This window comes from Leptosomus discolor, chromosome 16, assembly GCF_034619465.1.
Source record: "Leptosomus discolor isolate bLepDis1 chromosome 16, bLepDis1.hap2, whole genome shotgun sequence".
NCBI classification, from domain to species: Eukaryota; Metazoa; Chordata; class Aves; order Leptosomiformes; family Leptosomidae; genus Leptosomus; species Leptosomus discolor.
In genome coordinates this window covers 6,014,158-6,028,204 of record NC_141406.1, presented here as the reverse complement: position 1 = coordinate 6,028,204, position 14,047 = coordinate 6,014,158, and the positions used below count along the sequence as shown (strand labels likewise).

General features: G+C 43.1%; 1 protein-coding gene across 1 annotated transcript; it reads left to right on the top strand.

Annotated features, from left to right (window-relative positions):
• Positions 1–770: 770 nt before the first annotated feature.
• LOC104344345 (solute carrier family 2, facilitated glucose transporter member 11) lies at positions 771–11,503 on the top strand. Its single transcript, XM_009948459.2, has 12 exons — positions 771–791; positions 3,394–3,492; positions 4,070–4,230; positions 5,776–5,900; positions 6,617–6,746; positions 6,918–7,066; positions 8,168–8,355; positions 8,653–8,763; positions 9,246–9,347; positions 9,477–9,552; positions 10,522–10,649; positions 11,303–11,503. Exons 1-12 carry the CDS (start codon positions 771–773, stop codon positions 11,501–11,503), a joined length of 1,491 nt encoding a protein of 496 aa, XP_009946761.1.
• The last annotated feature ends 2,544 nt before the right edge of the window (positions 11,504–14,047 follow it).

Genomic DNA, 14,047 nt, shown 5'->3' with positions numbered 1-14,047 from the left:
ATACATAATGCAATATGTATTATGCTCTTTAGAAGAAAAAATGTCAGATTTACAGCATATGTAAAAGCAAAGCCCTCTGCCTCCTGTGAAATGAAAGCCAGAGATTACTGTTCAGTGACAAAATTGAGTGCTGTAAGTGTTCCTGTTTGCTCTATGCAGGCTGTGGCAAGGGAACAGGACTGCTGCCTGCTGTGCATCAGTGCAGTCCCTGGTCAGCAACAGCTGGATCATCTGTATGTCACCAGGACATAGACAGTGAGGGCTTGGCATAACGAGGGATTTGAAAGGTTTGGGGTTTGTTCATTCCTGTCACTGACAGGACCAAGGGAAATAGTCTGGTTTGTCTTTCAGATCCTAGACTGGGTTCCAGGACAAATATTCAGTCAGAAAAAAAGCTGTAGTTTACTTCTGCTTTGATCACACTTAATCAGACGAGCGCTGCTGGGCAACTCTGCTAGACGCTTTGAGAGGGAATTTATGCTGTAAACCATACTGGTCTTCAAGAGGACTTAGCTCTGAATCTTACAGAATCATTTCTCCAAAATGTCCTGTACTTTCAACAGAATTAATTGAACTGTCTTGTTAATGAACGTGCAGCCCCATTTTGAGAATGTAAATCAGCTGGCAAAACACCTGCCAAGTCAAGTGTCTTATCCTAATGTAATGGGTGACTAAACACACATTCCTATGCTGGAGATTTAAATAATCCTTTAGAGCACTGCTGAGAGTACCAGAGGCTTTGGCAGACAGAGGAAAACCTACCAAAGAGGATGAACAAGCTGCAGAGACTGGTAAAAAACATCTATTTTACTATTATTGTGGACAGATTTTTTTTTAATTTGAATTCTTATAAGGCTGTGTAAGTACTATGAGGTTCTTGTAGAATGATTTGTCCAACTCATCCCAGTCCTTGGGATAAAGCTGGCAGACTAATGGCTCTCCTGGCAGCTGTGGGAGGGACAATAGTGCAGAAGCCAGGTATTAAGGAAGGTTTGGGAAGGTCACCCTGTAAATACAGCTCAGGTCTGAGCACAGAACTATGTGGTGGCTCCTGAAGGGAGTAGCAAACCATTTTCCTTTAGCTCGTGGCCACAAAAAAGCTCTGTGATAGAGGACCTGATACGGAATATACTCTATAATGAAAGCAGGGGAATGAGCAGGAGGAGTGTTATATTTCTAGGCACTGTGATTAAAAAAGAAATGTGTTGTTGTAGGGACAGGAAATCTCTCCCACTTGGAGAACTAGAATAACTGGGAAAAGCAGAAGATATCACATGCACAATCCTTAGCTCAGGTCTCAGTAACAAGACAGGGAAGAGGTGTAGCCAAGGGAAGTGCAAGTGCAATGTACCCACTTCTAACTGGGACAGGAGGGAGCTCGGCCTCTTCTTGCTACAGGACTGGAACAGTCTGGATTCATTTCTGTCCTGGGATAATGCCTTGTCTCAGGCTGGTATGGAAAGCTATTTACAGGAAAAGGCTTTGAGGAAAGGGAAAATCTAAGATTATTTGAATTTGTGATTTTAGAGCTACTGCAAGACTAGGCAAATCTTTCCTTTTCTTTGGTAGATGGCACTGTAAGAAGAAAATGAACAGGTAGAGCAGAAAGAGCTCCCCAGCTTTGGGTTATCCAAGTACTTCTCTGGGTCAATGGGGTCATATTCATGTAGCAAAACACAATCTCACCTGAAGTGCCCTGTGCTAACTGGCAGACAGCCAAGCCTGAGCAAGGGCTCTTCATGTCACCCACAGAGCTGTCCCACTGGGAGGGGTTTGCAAGCAGGGGGCTGACAAATGCCATCCTGGCCCTGGGCCACCCCGAACATTGTGCAGGAGGTGTCAGGCTGAAGGCCAGGGGCCCCTAGCAAGCTCAGAGTGGTCTTGAGCCGTGGGACAGTGCTCCCGGTCCAAGCACACCATCAGGGCACAGATAGCTAGTCACAGGATCTCACACACAGATGGGGAAACCAAAGGCACGGGCACAAAATATGTGTGAACTGACAAGGGAGGGGGGGATGACACAGAGGGAGACCAAGAAATGGGGTGGGGTGGCTGCAATGGGGAAGGGATGTTCATTGATGGTGAGATGAACATGGAGACGTGTATGCTGACACTCAGCTGCGCTCCTCTACAGAAGCCGTAGGTCAATTTGAAGGCAGAGTCACGCAGGAAAGTGTCCAGGCAATAGCGGCAAGAATGACCTGAGGCTTACAAACATGACATAGGAAGAAAGATCAACAAAACTGTTCATAAAGTTCCTGGCTCTCCACAGTGTTCCTGACTCTCCACAGTTAGCCCTAGCATTGTTCTGATGCAGGACACCCATTTATACTATAGCATTCAGGGCATCCTACTGCAAGGGCCAAAAAGATGCGTGTTTTTTGCTCAGAAGCCTGCCAGTGAGCTCTCAGTTGCCATACTGTGTCAGCCAGGACAGCTTGTTCTACAGCCTTCAAAAAGTCAAGAGACCACACTTTTATACCAACTCGTGATGCCATGATGCTGCATGAAGCAGCCCCATTCATCTGCCCGTGCTTCTGAAGGCATCGCAGTGGTGTTAGACAGCCATATAAGCAATGGGCAATGCTGATGAAGAAATGACCTCAAGGAGACCAGAACACATCATGGGACCCACTGTCTGCCACATATTTCACCTACATCATAATACTGAAGATGTAGAACATATTCTGGCTGAATACGCAGTTATAGACTGCTGAACACAAGAACACGTAGGAACAATGTAATGAGAAAGTTCAACAGTGACACTGTCTGCTCTGTACGTGTGAAGCAGCATAGGAAAGGCACTCTATTTTAAACTAAAATATGTGTCATTACCATGAAAAAGTAGAAGAAATAGCATGCCAATGAATCAGAAATGCACTGGATATAAATGGCCTTGAGAAAATCCCCCATACAGAGCAGCTCTGTCCAATAGAGCTTAGCTAGAAATGAAGCAGAAGTCACTGAAGTTTGTCAATGCTTCTTGAATAATTCATCATGTGAGTACAGTTTTTTGTAATGAATTGAATTAATTGAAGCTATAACACCAGTCTCTACCAGTATTTACTGTTTTTTGCACTGACTTCTTGTCAGCATATGTGTTAAAGATTAAACCAAAGACACTTGCAGCCCTTTGCCCCAAAGCAGTCCCAAATTCTTTGTGAATGGCAATGAATTATTCTGCAGTAGACTCTGACTCTATTCTGCAGTAGAGGGAGACAGCTTAAAAATCTGGGTTTTTTTTTCTGTCTTGGCCCCTCCCATTTTACGACAACGTTCATAGCCTATTCTAATCTTCACTTCACACCACTCAAAGTGTGAATGGACCAAATGTCTGTTGAGCCATTTTATTCTGTGCAAGGAAGCCATACATTTTCTATCCATCTCCTTCAGCTTCAGAGCAAGATCCTGATCCTGACAATATGTGCTGCTGGGATTGGAGGCACTTTCCAATATGGATACAACATCTCCATCATCAATGCTCCAACTTCAGTAAGTGCTGCTAGTCTGAGAACCTCTTCCTGAGACAGACACCTCCTTAGTGTCTTCAGTCTGGCTGTGGACAGTGGTCTGCCACTGAAAATATGCAATCTGCTAATACTCAGGGTGAGATGAGAAGGATGTTTCATTCCCTCTGTATAATTCACATCTGAGGTACAGGACTTTGTTGTCAAGAGCCCCCTTTGAGCAGGAACTAGTGTCACAAAAATTTATTCAAAAAAAACCCCTTGTTTCAACTGCTTTAGCAAATCTAATTCTGAAATTTTCCAACCTGCGTCCTTTGAAATTGAGTTTTGCCCTTAAATTCAAAGTTGGACCCATGAAACACATTTTCAAATTATCCAAGATAGCTACATACAGATACAAACCAAGTCAACTTTTCGACAACTACAGTTTTGCACTCTTAACCCTCTGTTAAAAACACATCTAAGAACTGGAGGCCATTTTCAACCAAAGGTTTGGAGCCATGAGCACAGAATAAACAGATATATTAATAAGGAAGCCTCTACATTTCTCAGTGTCCTTCATCTCTATGTCATGGTTATGCAGCACTGTGCTTCCTTCTCAGTACATCCAGGCGTTCATGAATGAAACCTGGCTGGAGCGCACAGGTGTTCCCCTTGAGAGCAACGTGATACTGCTGCTGTGGTCTTTCACTGTCTCTGTGTACCCTCTGGGAGGACTCGCTGGGGCTGTTGTTGCTGGTCCCATGGCCATCATGTTGGGAAGGTAAGAGGGTGCTGGATTTTAATTTAAGCTTTGCAGTTTCCATTAGTCCAAAAGGAATTATAAGCCCTATAGTAAGCCCTACAGCACAATATCCACTGTAGTTAAAACCCATGAAAACATGTTTTCTATCACAGATCAGTCTGCCATTAACATTATGAGTTGGCAGGAAGAAATTACCTGATACAGCAGTATTTCATGTCTCAAACACCAATGGGGAACAGTTCTTTTCCCCACATTACCTTCTCATCATATTCTGACCCAGCCGAAGTGCTACAAGGATTTCAGCTCAACTCCATATCACAATAACCACCTACATAATCACCATAATTTTTGTGCCCAGCTTTCTGCAATCTTTTTAAATAGGAAATCATGACAGAATAGACCAAGGATTTTTCTTCAAAATGAACTGTGGGAATGACTGGGGAAAAAAAGGGTGCTTGCAAAGGGCAGTTGTTGCATTCCAGGTTCTCGTGTCTTACAGGCTGTGTATCTACCTTTTCAACTGAAATATTTCGGGAGGTATTGTTAAATCTTCACAGTTGCTTTTTTTTCCCTGTGCTTGAGTCTCTGAAAAATACCTGTCTCTCCTCACCTATCTTTCATACACAGCTCTATCCCCAGTTTTCTTCAGAGAAAAACAGTTCGTGGTTTTTTGACTAACTAATAGAAAACATAAACTAATAGGAAGTTGGATTTTGCCTCCCTCTCTTGACCCTAAAATTTTTCCCTATGTGGTATCACTTTGGTGCAATCCTCTTATACAATGAAGCAGGCACCATTGTGGTTTGGGGTGGGGTTGGAGGACTGTCTCCCATGGCTCACTTGTTTCATGGTTGTGAAGAACTGGAAAAGATATGATTTCCTTATCCAATGAAAAGTTGAGATATTTCATCTTGTACTGCTTTGGAATAAAATCGTATCCCGTCATGAATAAAAAAAGACTGACTTCTGAAGAGGTAGGGCAGTGAGTTGGGACTAGACAGAATTACTGGCTATTAGGGGTCAATAGAGCGCCGTCTTCTTTTTTTCCTGGTTTTGGACAGAAATTCCTCCTGGGACACATGAAAACTTTCTGTCAAAAGTTTCATAAAGATTGTACTATTACATGAAAAATGCCTGTTTCAACAAATGAGCATTTTCAGACCTAAACACACATGACTTACTGAAGGAATACTCCTCACCATTCAATGGGATACTGTGAGTGCAAGAGCCATATTCTGGGTGAGGACCTCATGCTGCCTTCAGTGTATCTAAAGCCAGCACTGCAGGGACACCCTGTGGTCATGCTGGTAGTTGGAGATGACCCTAATTGTATCAGCCATGCAGATTACCTGTCAATGTCAATTCTACAAGAAGAGACCAAAACTGCTGATCTGCACACAGACACCTCATGTAGGGCTCTGGGTAACCAGGATGTTCTGTGGTGGAGCTGAGCAGCCCACCTTGAGCTTCCAGGCATGGCAGGTTGGATCTGCCATGTAAAATGTTTTATCTGATAACGAAACCTGACACACAGGCTCACAGCTGTGTCTTTTCTCTCTGAAGGAAGATGTCCCTGTTGCTGAACAATGTCTTTGTGATCATAGCTGCAGTCTTGTCAGGATTCAGCCGCACGGCGAAATCCTTTGAAATGATTATGCTCAGCAGATTTTTTACTGGCGTGAATGCAGGTACGGCAATGTGAGAAATGTAACAGGACAAACATGATGACAACTTTCAATTAGAAAGATATTTAAATAGGAATGGTCCAAGACATTAAAGCTTTTAATCCTCTAGTCTGACCTCACACGTGTACATGAATGAGGAAGTTGTATATACAGATTTTATATATTGCTTCTAAGGACTTTATTTTTAAAGCATACACAGGCAGGGTTTTTTGTGTAATACACATGTGAGTATCTGTGTGGATTCTGCACACAGGGAGGGGAGCCCCAGGAGAAACTGAGTTGAAAAATTATCCCTATCTGCTTGTAAGAATGTTATCAGTCACTCACCAGCACAAGCACCAACATTAAAGCTTTTATAGAAGTTCATCCAAGGAAATAATGATTATACAAGTGACTTAAAATATGATCTCCCCCCCCCGCAAAACAGGAGACTAGAGCATCACTTACAACCTTGAATTTGGTGCTGAAAAGACCATAGGACTGAGGCCCTGGCAGGTTTCAGTTTCATTGTCCACTACTACTTACAAGTATGGAAATACGTGTTTAGCAGCTTATACAATGAATAAGAGTGAAATTGAAGGTTTGGATAAATAATAAGTCAGTCATCGCATGGCCTGCAACAGAAGAGTCCAGCTGGCAACCTCAAGAGGTGACTGACTGCATTTGTCCTCATCTCCTCTGGCTACAAGCTGAGGTCGGCATTTGTCTACCTTGCCCAGGTGTAAGCATGAACATTCAGCCCATGTATCTGGCGGAAAGTGCCCCCAAGAAGCTCAGAGGAGCTGTGGCCTTGACTTCTGCATCATTTACAGCCCTGGGGTTGGTGCTGGGGCAGGTTGTTGGACTCAGGTAATGTAGAGCAAGAAGCCCAGTTTATACTTATTAAATCTTTCTTATCTTTTTTTTTTTTTTTCCCTTTACTACCCCTCTTTCTCTTTCTTTTCCAGTGCCCACATGCAGCAGATGATGTTGGGCTCTTGCCAGGCTGTAAAATGTACTGTGCAAATTTTTTTTCTCTAGAGAGCTACTAGGAGGGGAGGAGAGCTGGCCATTCCTTTTAGCTAGCAACGTGGTGCCTGCTCTGATCCAGCTCACAACTCTGCCTTGGTTCCCTGAAAGTCCCAGATACCTCTTGATTGATCGTGGAGATGAAGAATCCTGCATCTCTGGTGAGTTTAGGGTGACTGTTAGCCTCCCACTGAGCATGTGAGATCTACTGACTGGGCAGGTGAGAAGGTTGAGTGCATATTCTTAACATAGAGTCCAGCATGTTCAGTCCAAAGCAGATTGAAATGTAGACTTCTTTCCAACACAAATATTCTGTTTGGTGACTCTGCAAGACTCCTTAAATGAGCATAAAAGCTTTAAGCCCAGTACCATGGCTATGCCAGTAGTCCCATGGACAATGTTTTTCTAAAACAAAGGACCATATTTGGTCTGTACAAAATACATTGTGCCATCAATGTTTGGAATTGCATTAGCTGCTGCATGCTTAAACAGTGCCCAGGTGGTGCTTGGGTATGTATTTGTATGAACAACCACTGTCATTCTAAATGCAGATGAATGTATGCTTTTTTTGCACAGACTTGGGCCCTACCGTTTGGAGAACGGTGCCACAACTTTTACATGTAGGAAGTGTCATATCAAGTTCCAAATATGATCACTTCCTCCTTCCAAACTACAGAACAGTCTATAATCTTAAATATTTTTGATCTATTGAGGTAATTGAAAGGCATCATCCTACAAAAGACTTTTTTGTGACAATGGTAGTGTCAAAAGGTGGGACTTGTGTTCACAATGGCGAATACGTTTTGTAACTATGAAGTGAAATAAATGCTGGTGGAAGAGCTCATGACCAAATCTGTGGCCAATTCATATGAAGGGATTTCCTCAGATTTGTAGCATACAAATACCCATATACAGAGCTGCTGGAATTAATTTCCGGGAAATATGTGCTGTATACCGAGAACATCTTAATTGCCTGCATTTCCCAGGGAAGTCACTTGAGATCTGAGCCAGAAGCATGGCTGCTGAAGTGGCACTGGTTAGAAATATTCTCTTGTCAAACAATGGTGAGGGATTTGCACTCCCTTTCCACCAAATCCTTCAAGTGGTTGCATCACAACTGGCCATCTCTGCGGAGGCAACGTGATCACAGACTCTGTCCCACAGCTTTCTTCAGCTATCACTTGCTGCTCAATCCTTCACCCTGAAGAGCAGGCAAACTGAAGGTAACGTTCAGGGGATAAGAGGTTCCCTTGTCCTTGCAGCACTGCAGAAGCTCAGAGGCAACAGTGACCTGAGTGCAGAGCTGGAAGAGATGCTGGCTGAACAGGCTGCTGTTAAAGGTCAGAGAGCGAAGAACCCTTGCGACCTCTTCCGAAATCCAGCTTTGAGGTGGCAAGTGATGAGTATCGTTGTGCTGAGCAGTGCCATGCAGCTCTGCGGGAATGATTCGGTAAGCAGCCTGGCAGCCACAGCAATCAGTGGCAGTGCTCTGTCGCAGGACATGGGTGTAAGCTCTTGGCTTTAACATTCCTGCTGCAGGGGATTGAATAGTGGTCTGCTCTGCCTGTGGAGATCTTCAGACCTCAGGTACTTGGTTCCCAAAGTATGCCTGTGCATTATGGCAAGATTCAGAGGGATGCTGTCAAAACAGCGCATTAGTCATTCTTTGCGTGGTCCTTCGGGAAAAATAATGGGATGTATTTTCAGATGTTTTCCCTTACTGCTTTCTCTTCTCTTCTCTCCCCAGATGTATTTTTATGCAGTTTACGTGTTCCAAGAGGCTGGAATTCCTCAGGACAAAATCCCGTATGTTGTCATCGGCACAGGGAGCTGTGAACTGATCACGTCTGTCACTTGTGTGAGACTTTTAATGCACTCTGCTGACATGTAGACTCTGTTGACAGTGAGGAGGCTGTTAATTACAAATTTTGGATTTACATGATCTCAGGCCAAGGAAAGCCCTTTATGCACAGCAGGCAGGCAGTCTCTCAGCACTTATGTCTAGATAGGTCACTGCAGAAGTATTTTGTCAGACACTGCATCATCATCACTGTCTGAAATCTCTGAAAAGTGTAACTCTCTTGCTTCATGTCGATATGGATAGTGGCAGAGTTTAGGCTGCAGCTGGGACGTTCTTATCTCCCCTGAACACCCTTGCCTGACTCCTGACAGCAGACTCTTTCCTTTGACTTTTCGTTTGGTTTTTTTTTGCAAAGGACAATGTCCTTAAAACAGTAGAGCAAACTAGGCAGGGAATATTGAAATAGGAAGAGGGAGCAGGCAGGAAATATAAACACAAGTTAATTATCTTGCTTTATTTCACCGTGTTAATTTGTGCAGAACATGATTATAGACTACGCTGGTCGGAAGCCACTGCTCCTGGGTGGATACATCTTCATGGCAGGATGGGCCACTGTCTTCATGGTTGCGCTGAGCCATCAGGTAACAAACTTCACTTAAATAATTAAGTGGAATGGAGTTGGGCTTTGCCTTTTTATGACTGGGGTGTTTAGTGGTGGCAAATAAGTGTAAGTGCCCTCACTGGTTTTCCATTGGTCTCTGTGACTGTAGACCCAGATTAGCTGGATGCCTTATCTCAGCATGGCCTGCATTTTCGCCTATATCCTGAGCTTTGGAATTGGACCAGGTCAGTTCCCGCAGTGTTTTCACTGAAAGCTTTGGGTGCTGCAGGGGCTTGGAGATGTGTGCAAGCAGCTTATGGAAACTCTCAGACCCTCTTTAGCCACAGCACACTCAGAGGAATGAGGTGATTTCTGCCAGCAGTTTTCAGCTGTTTCACAGTATCTTGCATGCCCCAGTAAGTCAGTGTTGTGCAGGGACAGTCTGTGCTGTTCTCTGTGTCATTTCTCCTTAGAGCCATCTTGTGATGGGACTTGGAGGTGATTCTTGTCTTAAATGGACAACAAGGTTTTGATTTGCTGCCCAGTCCATCAAGGCTGTAGACCAGCATTTCTAACGCTTCATTTTAACACCAGAGATTGATGGCTACATCATCTGATTATTTACTTGCAGATACCTAGAAAATCAATTTCCACACATATTTGTTAGCCTACTGACATGCATTTTCTTGGCAGAATCCATTAGTTTCTGTGGTTATGGGGACAGTACACAGCCTCTGTGTGTGCAGATGTTTGCACAGTGTCTGAGTAGATGTGAGGCTCCATTCGCTTACATGAGTTTGAAGGAGGGCAGGTGAGAAACAAACCAACCTGCCAGTGTTGCGTGCCACATGAGCTGGCAGTAATTTTTTGTCCCAGTCCCCACAGTGTCATAGGGTTGAATTAATTATAAGCCATTCTCACATTTGGGTCCTAGTAAGAATAATGTGGATTACAAAGCCCTTCTTGTCAGTTCATTCTAACATGAGAGAGTTTGAATAATTAGCCAGTCCTTAATAGTTAACCTAAAACTTCCCCACTGCAGTTAATCTCTATTACCACTTCTTCTGGCATTGTTGACCAGTGAGGACAATTTACTGAATAATAACTTACTGTTCTCATATACTTCATGTTGGGTTTGCTTGTTAGTATGTGTTCTCTTGTTTCTAATGTAATGTCAACAGTATTATTAACTTTCATGCCATTTCTTTTTCCAGCTGGTGTAACAGGAGTTCTGCCCACAGAGGTTTTTGACCAAATGTCCCGGCCAGCTGCTTACATGATCTGTGGTTCTCTACTTTGGTTCAACCTATTTCTGGTTGGAACAGCCTTTCCATTCATTGTGGTGGGTTCCCAGGGCAAAGCAATCACCTGCTTTAGTGTTTTGTACAAGAAAGAGGCTCTGATAGTGACCAGGAAAAGACAGGGCCTAGAATACTGCAAGCCACAGACACACAGCAAGATAGCACTGCCATGAAAAGTATCTTTATGAGGAAAGTCATCAGAACTCCGCTAAACCAAACTTCCTCCATGTTCCATATGGTGATTTCTGATGTGAGGCTGGAAGAAGATTAATTTGGGGCATGGACGACCAATATTCCTCCTCTGTACTCAGCTGAGAATAGCTGGGACTACAAATGTGATGTAATTCCCCTTGGCTAGACACTGGCACCATTCCCTAAGGTGATTCTTGAAGCAAAAGGGAGCAGAACTCCACAATATCCAATCCTGTCGTATTTCCTATTGTGGGTCCCCATTTTATATGATTATATACAGAGAGAAAGACAGAAAAAGACATTTTGAGATACTCTTCTTGCTATGTCAAATCTCCCAAACTATGCTGGGGAACTGTTGCATTCAGGCATGTGAGGCCCTCACCAGGGTGCACAGAATACTCCCCAGGTAAAGCTAGTCCATGCAGAAACAGGGATTAGTGGCCTATTTGTCATCCTACAGACTATCACCAACACTGGCTTGTTTTTTTTTCCTCCTCCTCAGAAAAGTCTAGCACATTTCTGCTACGTCCCATTCCTTGTGGTCTGCGTCTGCACTGCTCTCTACGTTGGGTTTTTCCTTCCTGAGACAAAGGGAAAGTCCTTCCTGGAAATCTCAGAGGAGTTCAAGAAGCGGAACTTCAAAGCTCAGACCCATGCAGTTTTTTATAAAGGCCCTGAAGAGATCAAATCCACCATGTTGTAGCAGAAGAAAGGAGGATGGTATTTGGGGGAAATTCAGCAGGGGCTATGTTCTCTTGCAGGGACACAAAGAAAGAAGTAGTGTTAGGGTCAATATATCACTCTTACGTTCTTAGAATCACTTTGAAAAGATATACTTGAACTATAAATCCCAACAAAAGTTTGATAGTCTGTTTTCAGGTTTTAGTGCTAAATAACACATACCTATTTTACAATCCATATTAGAGAGTGACAGAATGATGTGTTATTCTCTTATCATCAAACAACACCATGCAATGCTTTAGCAAATTTCTTCTGAATTTCTTCTATATTTCTCCTCCACCCAAACAATGACTTCCATCTCAGAAGCATTTCTTTCCTTGCCCCTGAATCTGGGCTCTCTAACACAGAAATTAATACGATTAAGTTCTGTTTTCGGACACCAGATGAAATTCTCAGTGCCTTGTCTTGGTGCTCCTGTTGTTTCTGTTATTAAGTGATTTCAAATAGACCCCTACTTGTTGAGCAATAGCGAGCAGTTAATTATTTTCAGCTATAAAAGCATGTGACAGATGGATTAGGAAGAAAGCTTCTAGTACTTGCTAAGCGGCTTATTATACAACTGACTTTTGGGCATTGTTTTGCAGACTATTAATTCTGGACTGGTTTTCTTCATGGCTTGTTTGTTGTCTTCCAGTCCTATGCTGTAAAGCGCAAGTAATTCTCTAGTGCAGTTTGTACTGCTCTCACGCACACTGCTGGTGCATCCTGTAGGGGTTTACACCTGCGCTCTGCTAAGGTTAGAGTGCGGTGAAGAGCTCTTATGGCAGCAGCTTATTTTGGATGTGGAGATTGAGATCACAGCAGAACATTCTCTGCAGCGTGTTCTTGTTGTCTCCACAGAGCATATTGGAAAACACCCAGATGTGATACTGATTCTTTTTAGCTAACCTGGTACAGAACAGGGCCACACTCCTCATTTAATATTGCCTTTCACAGGCATTGGGTTGACTGGTGAAGTTTCTTCCACTTCTTCCTGAAATCACAATCAAGCTATCTCTTTTCTTCTGGCTTCGTTTGTATGAAAGTCACAGCACTGCTGATGATTGCAGCAAAGAAGAACATATACATTTTCAAAATAAGAAGTTAAAGTTTCTTTCAGTGTATTTTTTAACTACATTTTTTAAAAAATATAGCATTTTTGAATGACAAGACTGTAAATATTTCCAGAGTGTCTTACTGTCATGCTGGGCATGAGTGGAGCAGCAGATCTGTTTCTCAGAAGAGGAGTCTGTGCAAGAACTATCGTTCACTGCTTAAGGTTTATAACAGGAAAAATAAAACTAAACTTTTGTTAATTTGTCATTGCAGCTATTTTAGAATTCATTTGTGTACAGACATGGGCAAGAGCAGATATCTCTGACATTTTGAAATATGCAGGATTTTGAGACAAGACAATCAAGAGCAGGACTTCATGGAGCTGGGAACCGCAGAGATACTTTTCATTTCTATAGTTTGGAGAGAGCAGTGAGGGACAGATGGAAATAGTAAAACAGACAGTCAAAGCAAAAAGTGCTGGTACCATCATGACAGTATCAAAATACTCTGTCATTCCTTTGGTGAGGATCAGAGAAAGGACAGGAGACAGAATCGAAGCAAAGAAGACAAGGCAATAGAGAAGATGCAGGGTAGGAAGCAAGGGATGTGCTGAAGAGACTGCCTGGGCAGAAGGAGAGGCCTGGCACACACTGCTGGGATGTACAGGTCGAAGAAGAATTGGTTAAAACTGGGAGAAGCTCTCCAATGTTCAGAGGTCCTCACCTTGGCCACCTTTGTGGCTACTCCCATAAGTCAGTATTGTTGTGCCTTTCTCCAGAGCCCTGGAAGGACAGAGGCCGTCTGCACCCAACAGTATGAAACATGCCTGTTCAGAAATGATACACATTTACTTGACTCCCTGAGTTTCAGAGCCAGTCCTGTGAGTACATGTGTCAGAAAACACTAATTCCAACTTCCAGCATTTTTTCTGACTATGGCCTGAAATCAGGTGTCTTTAGACTGATTAAGCAAAGACGAACAGGGGTTATATTTTAATTGGTCTAATTGGTTACATTTTAATTGAAGCATTTAACAAGTTGGTTAATAGTTACTGAATTAAAACACCTTCAACTGAAAAAATATTTGACACTTGTTCAGGTCAATCTTGTTATCATGTGAAGTGTTAGGCAAAAATATATCCTGAAAAGTGATCCTCAGAGACTCATAGTTTGTGTTATTGTTTACAAATCAAATCACTACGCACTGTTGGATTGATTAATAACCATCAACACCAGAGAAAAATAGTTGCTGCTGCTGTCCTCAAACAATGCTCCTCTGCACAAGCCACCTCTCACTTCCAGCCCAGCTGGGGCTAGGATTCTTCCAGACACCAAAGACACACAGGATCCTACCCTAGGGAACTGCCAAGTGCAGCCACTCACCAGGAGAAGGAGTTTCCCCCTAAGCTGTTTGAGTAACTTGTAAAAGCCTTTTAGCAGAACCATCTTGGAGACTGTAGATAAAAGTAAAG

What these genes read in the sequence shown, in the direction of transcription:
- LOC104344345 (XM_009948459.2), top strand. Translation starts at nt 771, where the DNA reads ATGAACAAGCTGCAGAGACTG. An exon ending in TGAACAAGCTGCAGAGACTG is followed by an intron (nt 792 to 3,393) that starts GTAAAAAACATC and finishes CATCTCCTTCAG; the next exon opens with CTTCAGAGCAAGATCCTGAT. An exon ending in TTTTACTGGCGTGAATGCAG is followed by an intron (nt 5,901 to 6,616) that starts GTACGGCAATGT and finishes TACCTTGCCCAG; the next exon opens with GTGTAAGCATGAACATTCAG.